Source organism: Epinephelus fuscoguttatus, linkage group LG1 (assembly GCF_011397635.1).
Source record: "Epinephelus fuscoguttatus linkage group LG1, E.fuscoguttatus.final_Chr_v1".
Classification (NCBI taxonomy): Eukaryota; Metazoa; Chordata; class Actinopteri; order Perciformes; family Serranidae; genus Epinephelus; species Epinephelus fuscoguttatus.
In genome coordinates, this window is record NC_064752.1 from 21720531 (window position 1) to 21742351 (window position 21821).

The window sequence follows — 21821 nt, forward strand, 5'->3', positions numbered from 1 at the left end:
AGGCACTGGAAAATAAACCTTGAACAACCTTTGGTGGAGAAAATGTCTCTAATGTGCGTCATAGACAAACAGAATTAAATGCCTGTCTTTTCTTAGTTGAAGTCTGGGAGAGGACCTGCCAACAGGGTGTGATTGGCACTTTAAAAACAGATATTCTTGCAGCAGCAGTAGCTTTATGATGTTATTAGTGAACCTACTGAAGCCAAGTCAAGATTAAGAAATGTGGCCATTTCCATCTTGTTTTTCAGTGTCTTATTTTGTACTTGCTTAAAGGTATAATATGTGATTTTCTGCCACTCGGGGTCCCTCAGTCAAAACAATTACTAAAGACGGAGCGATGCCATCATTGCAGTCAGTTTCTCCTGATTAGGATTCTTTCATTGTTTAGGCGATTGTTACTAGGAACAAAATTATCTACAGAGGTCTCTTCTGCTCCAAAACAAACAGACCCACTGACTTAAACTGGTTAAAACACTGAATAAATCAGTTGATGCTCTTTGGCTCGTCACAGAGGGGCTGCTAGTGAAGGTCCTGCTAATATGTGCTCACTTTGTTTTTCTGATAACTCAAGATCCAGACGTTCGGGAGGTTTTAACCAGGAGCCGAATTATCTGCAGAGGTCCCTTCCTCTCCAAAACAAACAGACTTGGTGATTTAAACCAGTAAAAACCCTGAACAAAGCAGTTTTATAGTAAAAATTGGTGTTTTTCCAACACTGTTTGGCACGGCAGGGGTTGGAACCATGCTACTGCTGATGTTTGTTCAGCTTGATTCTCTGATAACTTAAGATCCAGATGTTCGGGAGGTTTTAACTAGGAGCCAAATTCTCCACAGAGGTCTCTTCATCTCCAGAACAAACAGACCTGGCGATTTAAAGTGGTAAAAACACTAAATAAAGTAGTTTCACACTAAAAATCAGTGTTTTTCAAACACTGTTTGGTATGGCTGAGGTTCTAGCCAAGCTGCTGCTGACGTTTGCTCAGCTTGTTTCTCTGATAACTTAAGATCCAGGCATCTGATGACTTAAAACCCTTAATCCTGTTAAAAGATATAGTTTAAAAAGAACAAAAATCTAAAAAGTGTATAAAAATGTAGCTTAAAATTGTATTTGAAGTCAATTTATGACAGCCTCTGGCAGATAACCACAACACTGACACATGTGCAAATGTTTGGGATAATGTAAGTACACACCTTAACAAAATACGATAACTGGTCTAGTCGTTTCAGACAATTTAATGCATGAAAGTTACGTATTATATCTTTAACATACAAACTTACATGTTACAAGCAGATTCCAAAAACAAGTTAATCAAAATGGTTGATTGTTGTTTGCTGGTTTTGAAAAAGAGAGTGATTTCAGGACATAAAGCTGAATGGCAAACACTGTGTATTTACTGTAGTGTGTGTAATTGACTTCCTGTCTTTCTCCCGGCAGCATTAGAAGATGCAGTTGAGGCCCTGTCCAGCGGAGGTGCCATCGAGCTGCCTCTCGTTCAACCCCTGCTCACTTTGATACCGGACTACAACCAACCCCTGGAGCGCTATGACGACTACGAAGACGACGAGGGGGAGCTGAGGGCCGAGAGTAACCTTGCAGAGAAATTTGGTGTGTTTTTTACCCCCAAAACCATTAAGCACTCATTATCATTAAGAGCAACCTGTATCTGATTACCTGAGTGTGACCTCTGGGAGGTGAGGCTGTCTGACAGGCTCATTTGCTGCAGGCAGGAACAGACCACATGGCGAGGGTTAATTACTGTGCTTCATGCTCCCAGACTGTCGGTACATACTGTAACACCACAGCGTTTTTGGCAGGAATGCTGAGGCTTATATGTCCTGGCAGCCTGTAACAGGAAGTCAGAGGCTCTGTTTTATGTCGCCCAAACTCAGACTCTTATGACAGCAGCAGGACATTTTACAGTAAATGTTACTTAACTGAAAGTTGACAGAAGTAACACCTGCGAAACAAATTTAGATAGATTATATTTTGTGACCTGACAAATATTCAACTGGGATCGAAATGTGCATCCAAATATGCTGGTGGTTTGGAGTCAGTGTGTGGATGCTACTTTTTTTTAACATTGCTGATTTCCAATAGTCTTGAGCCTACATTTGATGTGTGCATAGCTAAAAACACTTGTCCAAACTTCACTGAAACTTGTCATAGTCTCTGTCAGCATTGGCATATTCATAATCTCTGGCACCCAATGAGGAAATCATTGGTCCTAAAAAAGCCTGAGGCAGTTAGGGGCCGTTTGCCGATAGGGTCCTGCACCCCCGGGACCCCCAACAGGAGAAGTGGTTACAGAAAATGAATGAATGAATGAATGAATGAATGAATTTCTTGTGATGAGGAACAACTAATCACAGCCATTAGATATCTTGCCTTTCTTCTATAAACATCAGTCTGTGGTAAATAAGGAGAAGTTGATTATTGTAGTGCAGAGCCACCCAGAGCTTTAGGATCTTTCCTATAAACAACATTTTAGGCCTAATATACACTTAAAAAATGACAAATATCAGCTCTGAACTTGGGATTTCTTGTAGTAGGCTATGATACAGTGGTGGTTATGGTCTCTTAGCAAGGCAAAAGAGTTGCATACAGCCCCAGATCTCGTGTTTTTTCAGGTGGTAAAAGATGGGCATGTGTCCTGGCCTCACCTAACTTTGTGTTTGTGAGCATCACGTGTCATGATTAGAGTTTAGAGATGACAAAATAATATATCCTTCACTATAAACTGTCGTCAATCAGTTGGATATTATTGCTAAATAGCAGTGTGAACTTGAGCTTCATTCATTACCCTGTTGTTTCCAGTGTGTTTGGATGACACTTTCGGCAACGACTGCAGTTTGACATGTGACGACTGTTCTAATGGAGGAAAATGTAATCTGTGGAAAAACGGCTGTGACTGCCCTGACGGATGGACAGGCATCGTCTGCAACCAGAGTGAGGATCATCTAAACGTTTACAGACACAAACACATGATACACATGTGTGTACTGTCACTACTTCATCAAATAAGTCATGACAGTTAGACGATGACAGACCCTTTTATTTTTCATCCTTGCAGCATGCCCCGAGGGATATTTTGGTAAAAACTGCTCCTTCCCCTGTAAGTGTAAAAATGGTGCCAGCTGTGATCCGGTCAATGGGAGCTGCCGCTGTCCGCCTGGGGTCAGTGGAGACTTGTGCCAGGATGGTGAGTTGTCCCCAGTTTGTCCCAGACAGAAGTATTTGTTCCCTAATCATCACTGAAAACATTTTGTTCCCACCATGGGGGGTCGTTCTCTGAAGCTGACTGTGAGTTGTTTTCCTGTATGTAGGCTGTCCTAAAGGCTTCTATGGGAAGCAGTGCAATAAGAAGTGCAACTGTGCCAATAACGGGCGCTGCCACCGGACCTACGGAGCCTGTCTGTGTGATCCTGGACTGTACGGACGCTTCTGCCACCTCCGTAAGTCCCACTTATTAGAGCTGCAACGATTAATCGGTTAGTCGTCAATTATTAGATTAATCACCAACTAATTTGATGGTCAGTTAATCTGTTTTTGAGTTATTTTTTGAGAAAAAAAGGTCAAAATTTCAGCTTCGCAACTGTGAACATTTTCTGGTTTCTTTGCTCCTCTGTGACACTAAACTAAATATCTCTGGGTTGTGGACAAAACAGAACATATGAGGATGCCATGTTGAGCTTTGGGAAACACTGGTTGACATTTTTCACCATTTTCTGACTTTTTATAACCAAACAGCTGATCAATTAATCAACAGAATATTCAACAAATGAAAATAATTGTAGACCTAACATTACCAGACTCTCACCTTTGAACTCACATGTCAGGAACCCCAGATAAAAGCATCATCTGACAGGCTCACTACGAATTAAACTAGGATTTAAAGTATCCATATGCAATAAAAAAAAGCATGTAAATAATCATATTGTGGCTTTAACTTTAATCTCCAATATTTGTTTCTGTGCCTCATCTTGTTTTAAATCATCCCTCCTAAATCTTCTGTGTCTCTCTCAGCTTGTCCTAAGTGGACCTTCGGCCCCGGCTGCTCTGAGGAGTGTCAGTGTGTCCAGCAGAACACCCTGGAGTGTCACCGTCGTCATGGCACCTGTGCCTGTAAATCTGGTTACCAGGGCAACACCTGCAAGGAAGGTGAGCACGCTGTCACAATACTTTGCTCATCAACTGACATTACTCACATTTACTCATTTAAATTACTACTGTACAGTTACAGTGTGGATCACAGCAGATTTTATTGAGCTTTTTGAACACATTTATTCAAAAGTATGTACAAAAACACAAGGAAACAACAAAAAAAAAAGTCAAAACCACCACCCTTGATACACCTGCAGAAACATAGTCAAACACAGAAAACAGAATGAAAAGTAATGGTTGCCAGAGAAGCAAATAAATGACAGTGCATGCCGAGATGTGCTGTACCTCCAGTGTCCACAGCCTCTGTAACAGAAATGCCCATACAGGCTGAAATATAGACACACTCAGAGGGGTGCAGTCGAAATCGTAACAAATGTACAGTGTGAATCAGTCAAGCAGAGCAGAAATAAAGACAGAAAACAGAAAATCATTGAGCCACTTAGTGAAAGGAGGGAAAGGCTATTTCCATTCTCATATTACAGTTGTTTAAAACATGATCAATAAGTGCTCTGTCCTGCTCCGTCTCCAGAATGTAACCCAGGTACTTACGGAGCCGGCTGTGAGAAGAAGTGCACCTGTCCACCAGGAGTGTCATGTGATCATGTGACTGGAGAGTGCCAGCGAAAATGCCCTGCTGGTCGTCACGGAGAGAACTGTGATCAGGGTAGGTGGCTGTACGGAGGACATGCTTTCCTCACGCTTTAAAGTGGAAACAGACAACTTTTCAACTCCCCCCACCCCACCACCAGTGTTTCCAAATTATATCATAGTTTCCACAATTACCCTGCAATAATGTGGTGTTGGAATAATCAGAAAAATTAGAGTCCGACTGGGAAAATTCACATGAACCCCATTCAATTTGGAACAATGCCTTGGAAAGCCGGCGAAAATTTTGGTACACGAGTTGCCTAGTTGACGTTATATATGCAGAAACATGCACACGAAAGTAAATGTTTTTATTAATCCAGATGTTGCATGACAATTTTTTGCTCACATGTCCAGTAGTTTGTAATATGGTATTAGGTTGTAATCGTTATGTCCATGTGGAGTGTCCTAGATTTGTTACAAAAGTTATTTATTAGTATTAGATGGATAAAGCAATATAATGATGATGATAATAATAATGATAATAATGATGACTTTTAAAATAGACAAAATTCAATTAACAGCACCCACAAAGAAGCTGGAGAACCAGAGGCCCCACAATCTGGGTTGGCCACGGCCTGGATGATACCATTTTCTGAGACAGAGAGCCTGCACATATATCAATATGTAAGATTTTGTATTAAATCAGGGCAGGTAGGCACACCAACATTTATACAGCAGAGTGCAAAATGCTCTAAAAAGAGCGATTTTCACATCAACTGAAGACATTTGCGAGTAAGCATATTAGATTGTGCATACAACTTGCGACACTGTCTGTGGATATCTCTATCATCAGTTCAATCAGGAGAGACACGTCTTTATGGTAAAAGAATATTTATTAACGTGTGAACGAATGAATAAGAATGTGGAAAGTCTTTAGCGATTAGACCCCGTAGAGATGGTTTGATTTAAGGAGAGTGATGAATCCATAGTCGAATAGGGAACCCCCCCGGGGTCTCGACGCTGGTGGTGGTAGAGGTGGTGAAGATGAGATGAGAGGAAGATGGAGAAGTGCTGATGATCTGGATGAGCAGAGGAATGAGTCTTTGAGAGCTTGTCCTGGATTCTGGATACGATGGCTGGAGGTGACCGGGGTGGAGGAGGGTGCGAAGATTCTGCCTAAAATGATGGCTGACAGCAGCAGAAGAGAGAGCAGATTTAAAATTTTGCAGTGGCATCCTGATTGGCTGAGAGATCGTGGCAAAGTGTGATTGGATAACTAGAGGAGTGAACACCCATAGTCAGCTGATTAGAGGGAGTAGTGAGAGTGGGATGGAGAAAAATGTGAAAGGGGGAGCACGAGAAAGGTCTTCCTGATTGAACTTACGCTGAGCTTCATATAAATCATTGACAATATAGTGGCCTAGATATTTAATCTCATTACACACTCTAAGAGCAACACCAGATTAAAATTAGTATTCAGGAAATACTAATTTTCTGTCTTCTTTACTTCTAACAATCATAATGTTGCTCTTATTGGGCAGAAAACTACCAAATCATCTGCATGCATAAGATGATTTATTAAAATATTGCCAACCATACACCGTGTGTTATATGCACTCAACTGTTGGGACAAGTCATCCATGTATACATTAAAAAGAAAAGGAGACTGTTGAACTCCGTTACTGACATCAAATTATCATAGTTTTAGTGGACATACAGGTGCAGCAACAAGTCTGGGACGAAATCTCTTTGTAATAAAAAGTTTCATACTGTTGCTCTGAGCAATGAAATTCAACTTATCTTAATTGTAGTGTTCATGTTGGTTGCACATTCCAACTTAAAGCTCATGAACACAACAAAGTGCGAAGGATGACTTCGCCAACTTATGAAATGGAACCATCTGAGGAGCACTTGAATGCAGCATTACTTCTGTTGTTTCAGAAGCCAACATTTCTACTACTGGGGGGAGTAACTGCAAAAAAAAATTCATTGAAGTTCTTTGGTAAATGGGGAAAGCTACCGATAGCTTCCAGGGAAAACAAAAGCGCTGTCCTTCTCCTGTTTTAGTTGTGCAATGGTTTAAACACTTCCTTTGTGCCATAAATGGAGCCTTAATTTCCCCCCGGAGATCAAACCCGATGGCAGACAGAACTGAAAAGTGAAAGCAAGGCTTACAGGGAGCCAATCTAAGCCAAGTGGTGTTATTATTCTGCATTATTCTGATAAAGCAAAAAAGTTGTCTATTTCCATTTAAAAGCTCATTGGTCTTCAGTTTTTGTGTTCCCATGTTGAGCCTAGTCTTTTCTGTGTGTCCTGGGTCAGACTGTCCAGAGAGAAGGTTTGGAATAGGCTGCGTACATCCTTGTAACTGCACCGGCGCCCCGTGTGACAAAGTAACGGGACATTGCAAGTGTCCAGCGGGGACGTCAGGAAGGCACTGTGAGAACTGTGAGTGCTGGCAGATTGTTTTTAACAGCTACATGTAAATAACTCCACAGATGTAAACCTAACTGATAAAAATGTGAATCCCTCCACACAGTGTGTCCGGAGGGTTTCTGGGGCCCAGGCTGCGCTGAAACCTGCCCACTGTGTGAGAACGGAGGCGTGTGTGACAAACACAACGGGTCATGTAACTGCCCTCCAGGGTTCATGGGCAGACTATGCCAGAACTGTGAGTACCAGCAGTGTGCATTTTTGGTTTCCATAGCAACATGCATTAAACAGTCAAGCAGCTGAGGAGGGCGGCGGCACAGTGGAATATGGAAATCATGCAGTGGTGCAGTTTGGACAAGAAATAGAGCATCATGTCAGAAGACAGAGGAGCAGTCTTTCTCCGGGGTCATTAGCTAAAATCCTTCAGCTGCCTGAAAACCACCTCAGACATAATTTCACTGGGAAGAACGAATATAATTCCATTTCAAACAAGCACTGGCTCTCACAGCCTCATTTGACGGCTGAATCACAGAACCACAGCCGTCATGGGAACTTGCTGTGCTTGCTTGCAGTCCGCTGAAGTCGGTTCTGGTAGATTAGGCGTGATGGTTTAGATTTTTTTTTTTCTTCCTTGTGTAGCGTGCCCGAGTGGACGTTTCGGTCAGGGATGCCAAATGAAGTGTGTGTGTGAGAACAATGCCCGCTGTGATCCGGTGAGTGGGCGGTGTACCTGCGCTCCTGGCTGGACTGGACACAACTGCAGGAAAGGTAACAGTGCTGGAGACCTAACGTGACATCAGCCACTACACAGAACAGAACAAGATTAAGACACTGATCTCATATAGCTGATGTTATGTCTGACACTCAGATGTGATGTTTCTGTTGCAGCCTGTGACGCGGGGCACTGGGGGGCAGACTGTGCAGAAACATGTGACTGTAGGAACGGAGACGGCAGCTGTGACGCTGTGACGGGCCAGTGCAACTGTGAGGCTGGATACACTGGAACACACTGCCATCAGAGTATGTGATGATGTATTTAAAGACCACAGAGTTCAATCTGTCATGATTTCAAGTTAAAGGAACACTCCACCATCAGTTACTCACTGCCTGTTGCTTTGAATTTATGAAGAAGACTTTGTTTTTCTTGCATGCCTTCACGGTGAACAAAGAACCCAAAACCGGAGAAAATTCATGATGAATTGAAGTCACACAAAACGATATCAAAACATCTGCGTACCATCTCTCACACAACTCGTGCAGTACAATCCAGTTCTCATTTATCCAGTCATATGCTCAGTACTTCCCAAACAGACTGCCCTCTCCATTAGGGAACTGAACTGAAAGGGAAATTCATCTATGCTCTCTTCAAAGCCAGACCTTATTGACAAAAGCAGTAATTTTACCTCACTGAGCACAGGAGCTGCTGGTCTACAGCTGCATCAATCAGTTAGTTTGTTTGTGTTATTGTGCGGCTTACGTAAATCCGAACTAACCCTTTAAATCACCAAAGCCAAACAATATCACAAACAAGCTACCAATCGAGGCAGCAGTAGACCAACAGCTCCTGTGTTCAGTGAGGTTAAATAAATGACTGTTTTTGTCAGTGGAGTCTGGCTTTGAAGAGAGCATAGATAAGACTTCCATTTAGATCAGTTCCCCAATGGAAAGAGTTGTTTGTTTGGGAGGTGCTGAGCATACAACTGGGAAAATGAGACTTGGATTATACAGCACAAGTTGTGTGAGAGTTTGTAAACACCAAACTCCCTTTTTGGATTCTTTGCTCACTGAGGAGGCATACAAGAAAAACAAAGATTTCTTCATACATTTAATGTAACACAGTGTGAGTAACCAATACACAAATGATCATTTCATTTGAGGGGTGAAGTATTCCTTTAATATGTGCACTCTTTTTATGATCATTGCACATTTTATGTTTCTGTTTGTATAAAAATTACCATGAAGGTCATGCATAGCAGATGACATGAAAGAACTACAATATCTCACACACTGTCAGGTCACTTGTGGTCATTGTATTTATGTTTAAGTCTGAGACTATGGGTGATTTTTTTGGTTCTTTTAGTGTATAGAAAAAAGAAACAATCCTGGGACAAACTGATGGAGCTCGACTTGCTTTCAGCCCATTCATTCATTCATTCATTCATTCATTCATTCATGAGCAGTTTGTGCTGCAATCACTCTGCACAGTCATTTTTGGTGCTACTACTAGACGGTGCCAAAGTGACTATTTCAAACCCACACAGTGGCTTTCATTTGTCTCTGTTAAGTTTTTATTTTGTATCAAAGAATTTCATTTTCAACCAGCCTTTATAAAACATGACAGTGGACTTGACATGTTCAGAGATATTTGAAGCTACGTCTGAGTAATTCTAAGTTGTGTGTGTGATGTTTCCTCAGAGTGCCCATCAGGTATGTTTGGTCTTGGTTGTCGCCATCGCTGTCAGTGTGACAACAAGGCGTTGTGTGACCATGTGAGTGGAGCTTGTACCTGTCAGGTGGGATGGACCGGAACCTTCTGTGAAAAGCGTAAGAGAAATGCCTTCACATCACAAAGGAAAATTCACCTACTGAATATTTATACATGCTGTTAACAGGCAGTCTTTGCATCTGTGTGTCTGTGTGTTTCAGCGTGTCCTCAGGGCTTCTACGGCCTGGACTGCCAGGAGAAATGTGTGTGTCTAAATGGCGGGAGCTGTGACCACGTCAGCGGAGTGTGTTCCTGTCCTGCTGGCTGGATCGGTCCGTTCTGCAATCTGAGTGAGTGATAGGTGCAGCGCAGAAAGTCATAAAGTTTACAGGTGCTGGTGTCACTTCAGATGAAAGTTATTAGGACGTTGGTGCAGAGGCATTGAAGCACCGAGAACATCTTTGTAACACTGACGCACAGCGGAACAAAAACACGCTTGGTTTCAGAGTTATTTGGGAAAACCCAGCCCAGTCACACATGAGAAAGCACCGGCTTCATGTTCCCCATGCTTTGGCCTGTATCAATTACCAGACACTGGAATTTCCACTTTTGATCAGCAAAGTTCATCAGGAGGTAACGATATTGTTTGTCCCTCTCCTGGCAGCGTGCCCATCCGGTTTCTATGGGGAAGGATGTAACCAAACCTGCAGCTGCCGTAACGATGGCATCTGCCACCCGGCCAGTGGGCAGTGTGTGTGCACGCCCGGCTGGACCGGACCCAACTGCACAGAAGGTAAGTGAACACATCACAGGGCAATGCTGTTGTCTGTATGACAGGTAAATAAGAGGGTCACATGATGGTTTTGTTTGTGCGTTTTTCTCCCAGAATGCCCTGCAGGGTTTTATGGAGCAGACTGTCGGCAGCGCTGCTTGTGTCAGAATGGAGCCACCTGTAACAAGACCAATGGAAAATGCACATGTGCCAGTGGATGGATGGGCACAGCCTGTGAACTGGGTAAGACTCAGAGATGCTGTGAGTAAGAGTCTCCGCATGTGTGACCACGAAACCACCTTCAGATGGATCACTTTAAGGAAAACTCTCATTTATTACAACTTGGGGTTTATTTTTGGACTTTTGGCCGTAGTTTATAAAAACATACTCAGAGCTGGGAGATTTCAGATTTGCTATGGCAAAGATCAACGGGCAGGGAACAGGAGATGATCAAACAGGTTGCAGACAGGCCGACAGATTTATCACAGTTACTATTTATTAGTAACTATTTAATTTGGAGGTCAAACAAAAAGTGAGCACACCTGAAATGTCATCGCACAGGCAACACAGGAAAGTCAGTCTGAACTGACAGATGTTCACAGCAAGATACCATTTTCCTTCCAAATAAGTTTGACTAACATGGGAGTTTGTTATTAACTTATATGACTGTCTAACTGCTGGAGTTTTTTTGCCTTGTCAAACTTGTTTTTACCAATTTTGGGTTCTGTTTCTATTTGAATTATCACAAAGTTAAAGGTATACGATGCAGGACTCTCAGTTACTGTTTGTAAAGTCACTCGCCAGTGAAAGTAAAAGTAAAAGCCAACCATTCATTGCGCTGTGTCTCTTGGATGTGTGCTGCTTGGTCTGGCACCTGGTTGCTACCTTTTTATTAAGCCCTGACCCCACCCGAGCACTGTGGGTGTACATGCCCATAAACATCCTGAGCAAAGAAAATAAGAAGAAAATAAGATGACAGAGGTGAAGGGGAGGGTCCCTGCAGAAAAATACCCTGTCACACACCTCTAGTGGGTCATCAGAGATGATCCAGAGGGATTACTTTTGTATGAGTCTATACATTGTTCTAAGGAAAATCCTGCACAGTATATCTTTAAGCACATTAACTGCACTTGGCGCTCTGTTGCTTCATGTCATCTTACAGAGTGCCTAGAGAAGGCTCTGCTCTGCTGTGCTGAGAGTGAATTCCAACAGCGCTTCAAATTTACGAGCAGTCCAGTTTGTACTCTGGTGCTCAGAGTGACTATTTACAAATGCAGCGTTGTTTGTGTGAGCGAGCGAGCAGAGCGCTTAGCTCCAAAAATAGGGTATCAATATGTGGCTGGCTGCCACAGATAAATGAATGTGTGGGAAACCCTGGCGGCATCTTTCACTCATCACACTGGAATTAAACAGGACAAACATCTGAACTGAGCCAAAATGAGAAAACAAAAACTGATGTATAAACATTTATCGTCATGGAGGTGAATCTGATGATTTATCTTGTTATACACTTTAGGTTATTTGGCTCAGCTCTGGCTGAATTCAGCCTCGTCTTGCAAAGCTGTGATGATGTCAGTTATTCTGGACAATGCAGAAGAATAACATCACCTGAACCGTGAAGTAAACATTTAAAACAGTGGCCTGTGGTTGTTTTACTGCACTCAGGAAATACATTCAGCTTGAATTCAGTCTGCTGCCTTAGCTCATTTGTTTTTGCCTACAGTCTGGTTATTTGCTGGCCGAGTTTGTTTCTGCACCACAGACGAGTCTACTCTGTAAAGGACTCTGCCGACCCAGCGATAACATTCCATCCCATTCTCCCTCAGAGCTCCACATCACACACTATCCTCCCTCTGTGCCTGTTACAACCTTCCTGAGCCCAACCTGTCGAGCTGTGCCAGGCCCAGCCCCCTCCTCATGCGCAGGAAACCTCTAATCCTGTCACTGGCATGTCTTTACCCTCTAAACTCTGTGGCTACTACCTCTGACTGCCAGCTCCACACTGTGTCCAACTGTGAATTAATGGAAAAAAAAAATACATGTTGCAGGCCTCAGCAGAAAAATGACAGTGCAGTTTTCCTTGTCGTATGTGGTTCACATCATGATGTCTCTGTTTTTTTTCTTTTGTCTCATCTCTCCTGCTTATGGACGCTGCTGTATGTTTACACAGAGTGTGTGGCGGGCCGGTTCGGAGCAGACTGCCAGCAGCAGTGTGAATGTGAGAACGGCGGCCAGTGTGACAGGCAGACTGGACGGTGCAGCTGCAGCGCTGGCTGGATCGGAGAGCGCTGTGAGAAAGGTGAGTCTCTTCTGCACAACTGAAGCAAAACTAATGAACCAACAGAAACTTTGACCTCATGGGAGCTGCTGCACTGCGGTAACTGCCTGTTTATTTTTGTTCATTCTAACCTCTGATTTATACCCTCTCTGCTCAGCGTGTGAACCAGGCCTGTTTGGTGCCAGCTGTGAGGAGAGATGTCAGTGTGTGCACGGGGCGTCATGTCACCACGTCACTGGAGAGTGTCAGTGTCCACCAGGGTGGAGAGGAAAACTGTGTGACAAAGGTACAAACTTGCAGTTAAGGAGACTGTGGTGCTCTCTTGCAGCCTCTGGTGGACGGAGTATGTCCAGTCGGTTTAGTAATGAACCTGTTACATTGTCAAACATCCACATTCAGGATCCAGAAAAACTTTTACATATTGGATAAAACTTGTTTCCTCATATGTTCTGCACTCATTTACTTGATCTCTCTTCTCTGCTGCTTTTATCCCCCAAAAGTTTTCTTTTTTCTTTATCTGACTCATCAGATGTAGACTGTTGCTGTAAACCTGCCGTTGGCCAGCTATGTAGGCCGGCTTTCTCCCTCCTCTCGCTATGTGCGTGTTGCCATTTTCAAAATCCACTTCGTGCCCGATGTTGATCTGTTTTCTGACACGACCAGTCATAGTTGATGTGTCACATCTTTGGGCCCTGGCAGCGACATGCATCAGTGACATTGATGTCACCAATGTACCGTTCCGTTTCACTTCACACGAGCTTCTGTAATATTGTCGTCATAATGTTCTGCAGCAGCCACACACAGCCAACAAGGTCATTTTAATTTGTATGTTTAAAGTCGTGGTTATAATGAACACTGAATATTAACTCTCTCCCTCATAGCTTCTTTGTGGTATGTTTACTGTATTATTTACTGTTGTTATTTAGCCTCCTGGCAACTAGTTGTCCATATAAGGAGTCACAACTTTAACTCCTTTTTCCAGTCACACCCTGAGGAAAAACCCAATGTGGGCCAGTGTTCTTCTTTTGTAACTTCATATTTCATTTATTTATTAGCTGGCTAATTTTCGACTGCAGTCCTTTGGCAAGATGTTTTGAAACCAATAAAAGGATAAAATTCACAGGACAAAGACACAAAGACAGCATTAACTACAGCAAACAGAAATGGCCAAGACAGAACAAAAGCCATGCAAAGCAACAAGCAACAGCAGAGCATCAGTACAACGCAATGATGCAACACACGGCAGTAACTTTTATATGCCCCAAACTAATAAAGGAAATTTATCTGTACATCTTTGGCTCAATGCTAGTGTGCCTGGAATAAGCTCAGTGGCTTCCATTTTTCCTGTAGTTGACCTGAAGTTTCTAGTTTGTTTGTTTTTTAATCTTTTTGCTCTCACAGCTTGCAAATGGTTTGTAGTTTTAATGAGCCCAGTGAGTTCCTCCAGAGCTAATGTAAAGTCAAGCTCCACTTCTTGGTCACAACTATCAAATAATGTTTGTCTTTTTTATCAGTAAAAGCTGACTCACACAGTCAGCATACGCCACCTCCCCTCATGCAAATGTTCCACCAAAACAAGTCCCCCCCCGACACAATTTTGACAGGACACAGTTGCTGCACCCTTAACTTACCGCCGCCCAAGACAACTGTGATTACTTTAAAGAAATATAAACAGCCCAGTGCATTTTTCCACTATAACAGAATGATTATATTTCCTTCCAGACCTTTCTCTAGCGCTGGCACAGCACTGTGAAGATACATCTGGCTACATGAGACTCATCCTGTTGAGGCTTTGATCAGATTGTAAAACCCTCTGTAGCAAAATCATAATAAATAAAGTAGACTTGAAAGCTACAAAGAAAAGCTAAATGTATAACTTTTTTTAAAAGTTAAAATTACACTAAAATCAGAATCTACAAGTATGATTAAGGATAAAGGGAAAGGTGCAGAATTAGAGTTCCTTCCAAGTTAAAGCTGTGAATGTCTTATATCATTTCTGCTTTGTCTGCTCTCAGCATGTTTGCCAGGGATGTATGGAAAAGGCTGCATGCAGCGCTGCAACTGTGCTCAAGGAACGTCCTGCCACCACATCTCCGGAGACTGCGGCTGCCCTCCTGGATTCACAGGAAACGGCTGTGAGCAGAGTGAGTACTGCAGGACCAACGTCTGCTGTCTATTTAGGAAACGAAGACTCTCTGAATGAATGAACACATTAAATGAAACATCTTTAAAGCATCAGCGAGCAAACTGTGCATGTGAACCTCTCTCCCTCTATCAGCTTGTCTTCCAGGAACATTTGGACAGAACTGTAACCAGGTCTGCCAGTGCTCTGAGACAAACCAGCTCTGCCACCCGGTGTCTGGATCATGTTACTGCGCTCCAGGTTTCCACGGCTCCAAATGTGACCAAAGTACGTCAAACAGCACATTTATACCTCTCAGACATATCACATTACACCGAAGCCTCTCAACAGTAATAAATCTCTGCTGTTTTCCTGTTTACAGTTTGTGCAGAGGGTCGCTATGGTGCAGACTGTGAAAGTGAGTGCCAGTGTGAAAACAAAGGGAGGTGTGTTTCTTCCACCGGTGCCTGCAAATGTCCCGCAGGATTTATAGGAGCACGCTGCAACATCAGTGAGTGCATCTGAAACTGTGCTGGTGACAGTGAGTACATTAGCGATAAATGGCAGTATGGGATGACAAGTGTCTGGTGTGTGTCTCGGTGGTAACAGCGTGTCCAGCCGGGCGCTACGGAGTCGACTGTGCTCGGGTGGCGCTGTGTGGAGACGGGGCCCAGAATGACCCGGTCACCGGTCGCTGTGAGTGCATCCCTGGACGCAGAGGAGAGGACTGTGGACACGGTGAGCTCTCAGAACTGTTTAAACACTTTATATATACAGTTTTCAGTTTTACATTAAATAAATATATATTAAGGATAAACAAACCAATGCAAAGAAAATAGAAAACTAAGTGAAACACACACAAAAATCCCACAATATAAAAAGGCTGCCAGACAGTTTACAATATGACATCATCTTTCAGAAATGATGTCACAACAGTACCGTCTCAGGAGCAACAAAAAGTAACATGAATACATAAATCCAGTTATGTAGCGAGGTTAGTTAGAGTTTCTTTGTATGCAGGGTAATATGACACTGTGCCAAGAACAGTTCCCAAATTCTCTCACATTTATTCAGCGTGTTGGGTTTGTGCAGTCATGTTCTTTTCATTTGTATAATAGACAACATGTCCTTGAGCCCGCGCTCACAGCAGGGTGGAGTGGTACACTTTCAGGTGAGGAGAATAGGTTACTTAGCAACCAGCATTCCTACCTGCAGAGCAATCTGCATGTCGTACAGCAGCTCAGAAGTCTCTGCAGAGCATCATAAGACGGTCAGAGTGCGGTCGGGCTGCTGCTGATCCGTTATGATGTGCCATTTACAACAACCGGCAGCCACCAGTCCCACCATTACAGTGTTGGGCAGAAAGCTTTTACCTCCCAGACAGCAGATGATCAGGTGGATTCCTGTTGTGTGATCATCTTTCTGCTGATTTCTCAAAGTTAAACCCTTTCATGAATTAATTATTGAACACAGAACAATATTTTTAATGTTTGTTGTTAGCTCTAAATAAGTAAAAAGACATGCCCATGATGTTTTTTCTTGTACATGTTATTTTGCAAGACTTACGTTTCTGTCCACTGCAGTGGTCACCATGCATCAGCTGTATAACAAATGTGATTTATGTTTTTAAACCTTGTATTAAGAGCCAGTAGTATTCACACATAAGAGCATTAAATAATTACAAAATTTTTTCTGACCTTTCTTGAGTTCTAATGAATCACTTTTATATAACTGATGCGTGGTGTCCACTGCAGTGGACAGACACAGATACCCTTTGGCACAAAATGGCAACTGGAGTGGACAGATGTATTTTCAGTCCCAGAAATACTGTTATTCAGTATGTAATGTTTTCTTCTTGTACATTTTTTCTAACAACTTTTTCATTTTTATTTTTATTGTAATTGATATATTTCTGCTTGTGTGGTTTTCTGAGAGTTTTAAGGATTTAACAGTTATTTCTGAGGTACATCTCTTTCCTCCGCCCTTTTGAATTTATGATACAGTATCTTGAAACAACAAATAGATACAGAGAATGGCTTGTTTTTCCTCCCTCCCACACTACTTCTGGCCCCCCTTGCTCAGACCACACCCATCTTAAAGGATGTGACATCCAAGAGATCTGTAATGAAGAAACTTATTATTGTACTTATTATTTAAATGTATTAGTCATGCTTCTACTATTGTTATACACATATGGTTATTATTGTCACATACATATACTATCATATATGAATATATACTTACAACATATATACTACCAAAATAGTATTGTTATAACAATATTATTACTATAATTAATGTATCTCTCTTTGTCACATTTATCATGTTGATCTGTTCTGTCCTCAGTTTCTCTTCCTTTCAACCATTTTTTTCCCTGTTTAAGGGTCAGGACAGACAGAAGTCATATGCTGTGAAGCCCTCTTAGGCAAAAAGTGATTTGTGATATAGGGCTTTATAAATAAAACTGAAACAGGGCCGAGTCAGACCAGGGCGATTTATGTCTGCTTTTTATCCTTACATGTTTGTTGTGTAATTTTTCTGTCACCAGAGTTTAGAGTTAGAGCAGGCCTCATGGGCAGATGTGATTAGTGCGTATGTAACAGTGTGCTTCTGCAGAAGCTAATAACTCTTTTCAGCTTCACCACAAAGTGTGAAGAGTGTCTGACTCAGTGAACTTTAGAGATCACTTCAAACATCAGCAGGAATATGATTTTTGCAGTTTTGAAGAGAAAGCTTCGAACGTCACTGTTTCAGAATAGATGATGAGCCTTGACATGCTGTTATCAGATATGCCATAACTACTCGGCAGCCATTTCTGTTTTATCTGTGACCTGTTGACCTCTCTGAGTGTGAGAACAACCTGAGATCTCTGAGAAGAGACCCTCTGATTGTTTGGAAGTCTAGACTCCTCTGTGCATGTTTCTGTGAGTGTCATCGAGACTCTCTGCTCACTGTAAGGGATTATTTATGGCTGTGTCTGTATAAGTTGTTTTATTACTGTACAGAAATTGAAAGGCAGCATATGGCTCCTTCAGAAGGGAAACAAACCCTGATATCTGCAGATGGACTTTACAGACAACACCTTTTTTATTTTAAAGAAGAAAACCAACTTTTTGTCATTTTGTATTTTGTTGCATTTTGATAATAAAGTAGAGTGTTCTGTGTCATTTAATTTGAGAGTATGTTTTCCACCTCAGGCTGTCCTCCAGGCTGGTTTGGGACGGACTGTGTCCAACGCTGTAACTGCAGTAATGGTGGAGTGTGTGACTCTGTGACTGGTAACTGTACCTGTGGTCTGGGCTGGACTGGTTCACACTGCGACAAAGGTGACAACACTTTTATACATCTTGTTTCTTAATGCAGTGGAGCTGATTTTTTTAAACCTGCTTCTGTAGCATGTTAAACCTAACGTAGAGACTGGTATGAAGTCGTGAGGTTGAGTTTTGTCTTCTTGTTTCATCCATCTGTCTCCCAGAATGTCCTGCGGGCAGATTTGGTGCAAACTGTCAGCTGAAATGCAACTGTCAAAATAATGGGACTTGTGACAGAGTGACAGGGACATGTCAGTGCAGTCCAGGCTATTATGGACATCTGTGTGAACACGGTGAGAACTGAACAGATGTACACGCACACACAAAGAAAGGCAGAAGTGTCTTAAAGGGTCGATAAATCCCATTAAAGACAAAAACAGCAATTTACTGATTCTGATAACATGATGTAGCGTATCCCTCATTGCCATGGGGCTCCACTGTTGATAAAAATAGGCATTGTAGTTTATTTTGATCCAAAATAATAGTTATTTTGAGCCACTCTGACTTAATCACCAAATATATATTAATCCATGACTAAATATAGTCCTCAACAAATGCATTAAATACTAGTTATATATACTATATTATAGGCTGACTTTTATAGGGTTGGTTATCTTTTTTAATCTTTTTTTGACAAGTGCCAGTACCATCTGAAATATAGTGAAAAAGAATTATTACTGTAAGTAACATAAAAAAGAAATACTCAAATAAATACTCAAAGCACTTGAGTAAAGTAAAAGCACCTCAGAACTACACTGAAGTACAGCTTTGATACCAAGCACTGTCTCAAATGTTTACTTGTTCTCAATGTTAATTAAAAGAACAGAAGATGGAAGTGTCCTGACACATCTTCTAACAAAGCTCTCACTCTTTTCTTTTTTTTTTTTGGTCAGCTCTATTTAAAGTTCAGTGTCAGTAACATAAATCGCTGTTAAACAGTCCATGACAGAGGGCTTTTTTTCTGTCTTTGTTTTCTCTGTCTCAATCAAGTACACCTGTCTGCTATTATACAGTGAGGTACAACATAACTGAAGTCTATCTGTGCAGAAAATTTTCCATCTCCATTTGCAGTTTTGCTGTCATATATACCACTGTGTAGACTTGTTTCAGTCACTAGATGTATTGAATCTGCATCAACTAAAGTGCTCTCCTTTAATTTACAGTTATCATTTTGCTAGAAGTATTGCATAGTATACATATTTGATCTTTGCGTGTTATATTTTGGGATGGGTCTCCAAGTAAAAACAACATCGGGATTTTATAATTTGCCAAACTCCCTTCATACTGTTCAGGTTTGCAGCAGTTTGAGATTTTCATGGTACGATAACCATGTCAGAAAATATCGCAGTTTTACGATATCATTTTATTAGAGAATATATATTATTATCACTTAGAATGATCTTTAAAGGAATAAAAATAGACAGGTTATTTTTGGTTGAACCAGTATTTTATTATTGTATTTGAAACTTGAAACCATTTTGTTAATGAAGAATGTGTAGAGTCTCCCCTTTGAAAATAACTAAAACAAAGAGGAGATTCTTTGTTCAGCTGCATTTTTATTTTAATATCGTATCGATATTAATACACTGTATGATAACCATCAACTTTTATATCATGGTATACCTTGAAACAGGTATATTGCTGCACCCCTAATATTTAAATAATCTCCAGTTATCCCACATTTCCTCCAACATAAAGATGATACTGAACCGTTATCACACATTGAAACTGTCAGTGGAGTCCTAGAAGTCCTCTTCTAACCACTTTTTTTCATAGATGACTGATAATACATGTCCTGCTCGTACTCATACAGACTTCCCATTTCTCTTTCACATAGAGGGTATTATCTGCCATGTCAGCTGTTAACAGTCTGTAGATGTGGGAGGCATGGGTTTTACACCGCACACGTTTTTCTATTACCATAATTAAAACGCTGTTCAGCAGCCACTCTTGAGGTCTCAAAGTGAAACTCTGGGGTTTATGTTAATTTGTTAATACAGTGAGGACATTTTAAGCCATAAAGGACAGCTTTAAATCTGCTAACATGAATCCTTCGTCCTCAGCCTGTCCTCCTGGTCTTCACGGCCCGCTGTGCCAGCTGCAGTGTGACTGTATGAACGGAGCCTCCTGTCACCCAGCGTCGGGCCACTGTATCTGTCCACCAGGATACCGTGGAGCTCGCTGTCACAGAGGTCAGTTAAATCACTGCAGACTACCCCAATGTTATAACAGGATTACTGTCAACTCTTAGCCTAATTTATCCTGTTTTTGTTTTGTCAGTGTGTGAACAGGGTACCTACGGTCTTGGCTGTGCCAAACTGTGTGACTGTGAGGACGATGCTGTGTGTGATCCCGTGTCAGGAAGATGCCTCTGCCCCTCGGGGAAGAGTGGACTCAGATGTGACATCGGTAATCCTTTTTTTCTGACTTTGAAAACACACATGCAGCAAAGTGCTGGCCAGTGAGTCCGTCAAAATTAAAATATGTGGCTCAACTTGTCTCCTGTAAGCCATGATTTATTTATCAGAGGGAGAGATTTACAAGTTGCTTTGTTGAGAGGCATCTTCTCTCTCTAAATTGGGCACTCAATGCCTGAGGGGGTTGAACAACCAATTAAACTTGAAGCCATTCTTGTAAAGTCTGGTGGATTATATCTGATCTTAAAGGAGTGGATTTTTTTGTAGAAGGTAAAATGGGCATCAGCCTTTTTACCTATTCATGGGTGACGATGAAAGATTGTATTTGTTGAAAAAAAGTTGCCTTGAAAATTGAAAAACGTTTGTAAAAAGATGAAATTTAGTATCTCTAACTCCTATCACTAATCAAAGGACAATGTAGGATGCCAGAAACAACCTCAAACATGACCCTAACTATATTTTGACTTCTTATAACATGCACAAAAAAGTCATAGTATGTGTGTTTTAAAAATGTTATAAAAAGTCATAGTATGGTATGTTATAAAATATTATGAAAGGTCATAGTATAGCATATCATAAAAAGTCATAGTATATTATTTTATTATGGCATAAAAGTCATAGAATACTGTGGCAAAAAAATTCATAGTGTAGTATGGCAAAAAAAAAATCACAGAATACTATGGCAAAAATGTCATAGTATGGTATGGCAAAAAAATATCAGAGTAAAGCCTCTTAAATGTCATTTTGGAGTACGTTATAAAAACATCATAGTATAGTATGGCAAAAACAATGTCATAGTGTAGTATGTCAAAAAATGTCATAGAATAGCAAGGCATAAAAATGTCATAGTATAGTGTGGCAAAAAATCATAGTATGGTATGTCAAAAAATTGTCATAGTGTAGTATGGTAAAAAAAAAAAGTCATAGCAAAGTTTGTCAAAAAATATCATAGTATAGTATGGCAAAAGATGTCATAGTGTAGTGTGGCATAAAAGTGTCATACAATGGTTAAACAATGTCATAGTATAGTATGTCAAAAAATGTCATACTATAGTATGTCAAAAAAAAATCATAGTATAGTATGGCAAAACAATGTAATAGCATAATAAGGTTTGAAAAATGTTATAGTATAGTAAGGCATAAAATTATCATAGTATGGTAAAAAAAAAAATGTCAGTATAGTATGTCAAAAGTATCATTGTATAGTATGGCAAAAGATGTCATAGTATAGCAAGGCATAAAAAATGTCATAGTATAGTATGTCAAAAATTCATAGTATATTATGTCGAAAATGTCAGTATAGTATGTCAAAA

The 21821-nt window shown here is 41.1% G+C and overlaps 1 protein-coding gene across 1 annotated transcript in view; it reads left to right on the plus strand.

Moving 5' to 3' along the window:
• megf6b (multiple EGF-like-domains 6b) overlaps positions 1–21821 on the plus strand; it is a 96758-nt gene that overhangs the window by 68167 nt on the left and 6770 nt on the right. The window contains exons 14-37 of the mRNA XM_049575635.1: positions 1436–1606; positions 2816–2947; positions 3072–3200; positions 3325–3453; positions 4025–4159; positions 4692–4826; positions 7073–7198; positions 7290–7421; positions 7823–7951; positions 8072–8203; positions 9599–9727; positions 9830–9958; positions 10273–10401; positions 10495–10623; positions 12551–12679; positions 12816–12944; positions 14674–14802; positions 14937–15068; positions 15163–15291; positions 15390–15518; positions 17978–18106; positions 18256–18384; positions 20155–20283; positions 20372–20500. Of these exons, the coding sequence (XP_049431592.1) occupies positions 1436–1606; positions 2816–2947; positions 3072–3200; positions 3325–3453; positions 4025–4159; positions 4692–4826; positions 7073–7198; positions 7290–7421; positions 7823–7951; positions 8072–8203; positions 9599–9727; positions 9830–9958; positions 10273–10401; positions 10495–10623; positions 12551–12679; positions 12816–12944; positions 14674–14802; positions 14937–15068; positions 15163–15291; positions 15390–15518; positions 17978–18106; positions 18256–18384; positions 20155–20283; positions 20372–20500 (3159 nt within the window). The remainder of the gene's footprint in view (positions 1–1435; positions 1607–2815; positions 2948–3071; positions 3201–3324; positions 3454–4024; positions 4160–4691; positions 4827–7072; positions 7199–7289; positions 7422–7822; positions 7952–8071; positions 8204–9598; positions 9728–9829; positions 9959–10272; positions 10402–10494; positions 10624–12550; positions 12680–12815; positions 12945–14673; positions 14803–14936; positions 15069–15162; positions 15292–15389; positions 15519–17977; positions 18107–18255; positions 18385–20154; positions 20284–20371; positions 20501–21821) is intronic.